Below are 7,102 nucleotides of genomic sequence, written 5' to 3' on the forward strand. Positions count from 1 at the left end.
CGATGTGTTCAACTCCACCTCAAGCTGAGTGTACTCTACCTCAACTAGCAAATGCGTACATCCCACTATGTCTTCAACCTTGAAACTCCACCTCAACAGGTAGATCATGAGTATTGTTACCTCCGCCTCTCCAGACTGATCATGAGTATTCTTATCACCACATCTCCAGGTTGATGTTGAGTGTTTAACGTCTCTCCAGACGACCACCGCTCCACTAGGCATCATTCCCAAGGTGAGAAACATCACCTTCTTTATCCTCCAAACAACACCACACCATCAGAGCACCCGCATTCTCAAGACGCAACTTAATGTTCTTCAAATCATCAATGATTTTGTTGAACTCCACAAAGACCCCTCATATTATAATTATAAATAAATATATGTATTTTAGATTCACTCAATAACTAATGCATTTTATCTGTATTATAAACCAAAAAATATTAACTATTGAATTTTTACTTATAATTAAGAACAAAAAAGTATAATGAAAATGTCAACTTTTAGCGTAAATTTTTCTTTCAATTTTCTTCTTCATCTAAACTCTCTTGATTACAATATTATCTTCTTCTTCTTTTATCTAACTAAATAATTGAACTTTATCCTACTTTTAAGCTTGAATCAAATCAAATTTGATCTAATCATAATTTAAATTTCAAATCAAACAAATCTTATCTAACCATTAAGTTAATCCTAAAAAAGAAAATCTAAAATTATCTTAGTTCTGTCAAAAATAAAACAATCTTAGTTATATGATTGTGTCTGATAATATTTTTTACCATATAAATTAAATATATCATTTATTAAATAAATTTAAAAAGTAAATTGAAGTATATTAACATTTACTATCTTTTTGTGAAATGGAGTGTGATGTGTATCTCTCTCCCTCTATCTACGTGCCATAGTGGATTGCCACCTTGAGTTGAGAAGGGTGGCTACTCAAACTTCTCATTATTAAGGGTAGGGGTCAAACACAAGCTGCCTTCCATTCCATTTATTTTATTTTATGCGGCGCCTTTAATCATTTCACAATAATGTGCTTCCACCCTTCTTTTATTTTCACCTTTTTATTCTTTCTTCTTTTTTTCTACAAAAATATGATTTCAGATTTACTAATATTACAGTTCCTTGTGTAAGTAAACATTTTTCCAAGAAAGATTTTGTAGAATTCTGCATTTCTTGTTTCCATGCACTATCTGCACTCAATCAGCTCACAACTTTATCATAAGTCAATTTTATTCCATAATTATGTGCAATCTGATTGGAGAGAAGAATTTAGAACATTCACTAAGGACATAGCTACACTTATTAACCCAATGGGCACTCACGTTGACTCAAAACAACCACTCATCAAGGAGAAACTCACAAGGTAAAGTTAAAATATGCCATTGTATTCCTCCATAATATATTCATAATATCATAACTCAGTTAATACAAAAGCATTTACTCATGCTGGGAGTAAAGTCACTGCTATAAACATCTCATAAAAATTCCCATTGCAAACAGAAACCTATGATATTGACTGGATGCATATGCCAAACAAAAATTGTGACTCCGAGAGCGTTTGAATGAGATGACTTGAGTCTCTTTCAACTTAACCAAAGGTCCTGAATTCAAATTCAAATCTAAGAATGCAACTTTAAAACTCATGAGGGAGAGTTCTTCTGTCCATTGTGGTCATACCCAGCTTCGTAACAGGGGGATACAATTTTCATCACAACTCACAAGTGTTCCGGTATGGGTCAACATTAAGCACAGAACATATGATTGTACAACTACAATTACATACTAACTTCAAACAGATGCAAGTGCACATATTCGATGTAATGGAAAACAGAATACTAGAGAAAAATATATGATGCAAAACTTGTTACTGAGAGTTGAATCGGAAGGACTCTCCTGGTACATACCCACCAGTCCTCATACTATAACGATCAAATTTTGAATTGCTATGATCAACAGCTGCCCTCGGCTCAACAGGCTTAGCCTCAGCTCCATTTGTCGGAAAAACAACTTCTCCGCTCTTTTCTCGGTGCCGATGTCTAGGCCGTTCTTTTTGGCTCTTAGATTTAGCATATGATGATGGAACCTCACCAGAACCATAGAATTCAGCATACTCGGATCGTTTTGAAGATCGGTGCTTACTAGGGTCCTTGAAACTGCTCGATTTCACTTTTGGAGGCTTTGCTTCTGAATATTTCTCGGTAATGGTTGCAGTATGTACCTGCGGCATTTGCCTATTCTCGGTAACAGTCACAGGCGTGGTTTTCCTTTTGACTAATGGAGGCTGGACTTCGTCTTCTGGCATCACAAGACGATCCTTCAGCGGTGTTAGTCCGGTCTTCCGGCTGTTAAATTTGAAATGTGAGGGCATGAATTGAGTGAATGCACTAGCCAAAGCTTCAAGGGATAGCTTAGAAAGATCGGCAATAAGTTGTCCAAAAGAAGGCCATCCAGGATCCTCTTTACTGCTCTCCGGGATTGGCATTCGTTTGTCATTGCTTTCTCGCCCTTTAAACTCCTGTCCTGATGATCTCTGCGTCATTTATACAGTGTAATTAGCAACCAGCATGGTCAAAATATGAACATCAGATAATGTAACAATGAAAGTACAAGTATTAAGGCCTAAAGAAAATGCTATTTCATAACAAAAGAATGAAAAGTTAAATGAGGGGTAAAAGTTCTCCCTTTTTTCTTCACCACAACTCCAAAGGTTTGACAATAAAGGAAAAGACAAACTAAAGAAGTTTTCTCCTTTTAAAAAATGAATACACAGTAATTTTGAAGTTTTAACTTTGAATTGAACTCCTTGCAGTTTCTTTTGTCCGCCCGCTGCTTCTCAAGTAATACGGAATTCGGCCGGAAAATAAGTAAAATCTTACCTAAGATTATTCTAGTCAAGGATGAAGGTCGGTTACTCCCATCGATTCAAATTTAACTAAAACTCATAACTACTTGAGTCCAACCACTTAGTTTGAACTACTTGCAGTTTATAATAACTCCAGAAGTTTTGGCACATCAAGAAGCGGAGAACTGCTACATATACCCCAAAATAACATTACCCAGTACCCATCATTATAACATTATAACTTCGGTTACATCATGCAACTCATGTAATTCTGAAAATTCATATATTTACGAATTCTGTGGATGCAAAACATACTGTTTTTGAGAAGAAAGAGGATCCAAATCCCTGTTGAAGCATGCATGTGGCATATCCAACCAAAACAGCACCAACAACTATAAGGATATCTGCAGAAAAACACAATGCACTTAAATCGGTTAATTGGAGAAAGAGAGAATCTAATACATTTAATAAAAAGATCCAGTCACATACACTGTTCTCAAATTTACAAGTTTCCCATTGTTTTCACTTCTTTGAACAGAAAATTCACTTATTTTAACAAAAATAAATTTTAAATATTACATGTTCTACAAATTTAATTAATAATTTTCTGATAAAGAAAAATCAGATCCAACAAGAACAACATATCGAACTTAGATAACTTCTCTGATAACCTTTCCATTTATCGGTGATGTGTTATCTACAAATCTAGTCCGTATGGCCAAAAGATGTTCCCTTATATTTGAAATGGGATCATAAGAAATGAACTTGAGAGTTGGATGTGCCGACTAAACATATATCCAAGATCAAGCACCACAATGCATTTGTTTGCCAAATGATAATGTCCTAGTTGAAGAGTTGAGCAAATAAATAGATAGAAAGTTTGACCTAAGCAGGTAAACTTTGGAATTAAATGGTTTTGATATGAGCAGAAATAAAATAAGGTGTATGGGATGTATAAGGTTAGCAAGAGGCACAATAATCCTAATTTATTATTCAAAAAGTCTAGGCCCCTAACTTTAGCCCTTTTGCACAAGTCTGGCCCCCATGATTTTGACTCGGTCAACACTTGCCAACTACACGCACACGTGGAAATTAATTAAATTAAAAAAATATTAACACTAAACTCAAATTGAAAGAAGAACAAAGAACCCAAAAAGCCTTCTCTCTTCTTAATCCACCACCGCCAAGAACATTCTTGAAGCAACTCCGACCACCATGCTCACCGATCAAAAGAAATAATATCATTTTCTTTATCCTCTCCATGAGATCTTTCCGGTTTTTTGATTATTTTTGCAAAAGGATCAACTTCCGTCGTCACCGATTTTCTCCCTCCGCCACAGCACATTTTCCAACTATCATGGGTCGGCTTAGAATCTGGCATCACCACCACAATGAAATGAACCATAAACTCGCCTTTCAATATGATAAAGAAAATCACCAAACGTAGCTCCACCCTCTCGTAGCTCTATTACTACTAGCTTTCACTTTCACTATGACCCTTTTTGTTTTGCTCTCTTACAACACAACCCAATTAAACAGTATCCCAAAAACGGATCTGGGTTTTGACAATTACCCGTTTCGCTCTCGAATACCTAGAACGGGAGAGTTTCAACTATTCATTGTATATATGTCTTTCTTAATCACTGTACATCGTTACCATGGCACTAATTCAGAGATTGTGGGTTCTGTCAATAAAGGCTTCCCTTTAACTTCAATTCTTTTCCAATTCTATCATAGTTCCTAACTTTACTAAAACATGACATGACAGACATGCAAGTAATCATAGCAAGAACGTTAGTAGTCCACAGACAGTGTGATACAATTAACATACAGTATTTTCGTCTTTTCTTCATTGCTGATTGGAAGTATTAACACTTAGTTTCCTTTCATTCTGTCTGTATGCATATGCTATTCAAATTTCAAACCAGAACTTTAACATCAGAATCACGTGTTGCAAAGGGGCGGAAGTTTTTATTTTTCAGTGGAGCATAAATCATTCAGAATACTCTTATAGTATCACACGCTTTGCAGATAAAAAAAAAAGTGCCAAAATAGTATCATTTAATATCAAAACAAATTATTGCATTAAATACTAAAGCATAAGAAAATATGAGATAAGAATTTAAACCTGTGCTTGAAATTGAACTTGATTGGTAATCGCAGTCCTCCTGGTCAAGAATAATTTTCCGAAGAGCAGCATTTCCTCTATCAATGACCAACAAGGAACAGGTTGGTCGAACATATACCACATCGAAATCATTTGAGAACTTAGCATCCTCACTAGGCCCATCCCTGTAGCCAGCAACATTTGACTTTCCTCCAGCGATGGTTGTCACACCTAAAAAATATTTACGGATATTAGTAACAATATCTTTTCACCATTCTCGTCTTACTGACCGTGTAAAAAGTGTACCGAAATTAAACTATTCTAATGTTGTAAGATACATACACCTAACTACTCCAGACTAGATTCTGAAATGATGTAGCTAAATTAACACATACCAGCATCTCCAATCTTTCTGATGGCAAGATTCTGAGTATCAGCAACATAAACATTCCCTTTATCATCCATGGTTATGCCTTTGGGATGATTAAACCGAGCATCACTCGGTTTTCCATCCACATGATCAGTGTAACCCTGAAATGACCCAGCTACCAATCTTCCTCTACTATCTGCAATACAATAAAAAAAATAACCGACGAAATTAAGAGGTAATCCGTAAGCCAAATGAACGAAAACCAATTCTTCCTAATTTGTAATCAAACCAAAATTCTGCTTAACTTGCCAGATAATTTTCACCTATTAATGCTATTGCGAGAAACATAATAGTTAATATTATAAACTCAAGAGTGTAACCATACATTGAGACAGTGGCGGGGTAATTCGAACAATGTTGCTATTAATTTCATCAACAGCAAAAAGTTCACCATCCTCTTCAGAGACACGGATCCGATAAGGTATAACTCCAATCTCATTTCCTTCCACAACAGTCTCAACTACATAACCATTCTCAAACTGAAGAACATTCCCATCTGAAAAAGAAAAAAAAAACAAAGAAACAACAAATTACATTCAGACACATTAATTAAGCATTTGCATTGAGTCACCTGAGCTTATCTACTAACATAAACACTTGTGAGATTGCTTATAGAAACAACTCATGACATGATCATAAGCTGTTTTCAGATTATTTCCATAAGCTCTCTAGAACAACTTATAGCTTATATGAAAATAGTTTGACTTTATTTTATCTTTAGTTATAGAAATAGCTTTATACATAAGTATTGATAAGCACTTATACTAAAAGTGCTTAATTAAGCTATTTATACAAACATGGCCTAATTATGACTAGAAAAGTTACGAGCAAAGAATGAAGAATGACCTGAGTGTGGTGTCTTAGTAGTGGCAGACCTTGTCCATTTGATGAGTGAAGACAAATGCTTAATCAATGGTCCTGATTCATAAACATTGTTTAACTAAATTAACCAAATAAATTAAACAAATAAATAAATGAAAACAGACCCAGTTTGGAATTGAGCTACAGAAAGCATAAAGGTTGGAAATTTAGAACACCCATTTGGTAAAAATGAAAAATTGAAGTAGTTAAAGAAATGGGTTGGTTGTATTAGTTACCTGCAGGAGCAGCGTGAGTTGGTTGAAAATGGAGAGAGAAAATGGAAACAAGTACAATGAGAGTATAGAAGAGTAGAGAATGAGTTGTACTCTTCTTCTTCATCTTAGTTTGAGAAGAAGTTATGGCAAGTGGAGTTTTCTTCAGTACTTCTTCTTCAACTGTACAACACTCTTTGCATCTCTCTCTCTCTCTAAAAAAGTGCTTTTTTTCTGTGATTTAACTTTTTCGAGGAGGTTAGGACAGTGATCAAAAGGAAACGCTTTTACTCCTCCTCATTCACAGTCAAACCATTTTTTATTTTTTATTTTTTTTTTACTCTCGCACCAGTTTTCGATCCACCAAAGGTGGACGACTAGTCTGACTCGTGCCTAGAAGCATTCGCACTGACCAAGCGTTGTAATCCCTGATAATCGAATCTGGTATTCCTTAAGTACGTTCTTGGAATGAGCTCCTTACCACCGAAGTTCAAGCAACTTGGTTACCATACCATACTATCTTTTATATTGAGATAAAATCAAAATTTATTCCGATGAGTTTAAATTCAATCTTAAAAGTGCACTAAGCATTAAAGATCATATGTGAGAGTTTTGTCTTCCATTATAAAATCGTTGATTTTTTAGTT

At 35.1% G+C, this 7,102-nt stretch overlaps 1 protein-coding gene across 1 annotated transcript; it reads right to left on the bottom strand.

Moving 5' to 3' along the window:
* Positions 1-1,367: 1,367 nt before the first annotated feature.
* Positions 1,368-6,720, bottom strand: LOC11407246 (uncharacterized). Its single transcript, XM_003596269.4, has 7 exons — positions 6,480-6,720; positions 6,229-6,300; positions 5,708-5,878; positions 5,348-5,518; positions 4,974-5,183; positions 3,161-3,249; positions 1,368-2,533 (listed from the first exon to the last, which is right to left on the bottom strand). Exons 1-7 carry the CDS (start codon positions 6,580-6,582, stop codon positions 1,868-1,870), a joined length of 1,482 nt encoding a protein of 493 aa, XP_003596317.1. The 5' UTR covers positions 6,583-6,720; the 3' UTR covers positions 1,368-1,867.
* Positions 6,721-7,102: the final 382 nt, after the last annotated feature.

This window comes from Medicago truncatula, chromosome 2 (assembly GCF_003473485.1).
Source record: "Medicago truncatula cultivar Jemalong A17 chromosome 2, MtrunA17r5.0-ANR, whole genome shotgun sequence".
Taxonomy (NCBI): Eukaryota; Viridiplantae; Streptophyta; class Magnoliopsida; order Fabales; family Fabaceae; genus Medicago; species Medicago truncatula.

Excerpts from the sequence above, each read along its gene's own strand:
- LOC11407246 (XM_003596269.4), bottom strand. The coding sequence starts at position 6,582 with ATGAAGAAGAAGAGTACAACTCATTCTCTACTCTTCTATACTCTCATT. Across the intron at positions 5,184-5,347 it reads CAGAAAGATTGGAGATGCTG|GTGTGACAACCATCGCTGGA; the intron begins GTATGTGTTAAT and ends AATATTTTTTAG. Across the intron at positions 3,250-4,973 it reads AAGTTCAATTTCAAGCACAG|ATATCCTTATAGTTGTTGGT; the intron begins GTTTAAATTCTT and ends GTTTTTCTGCAG.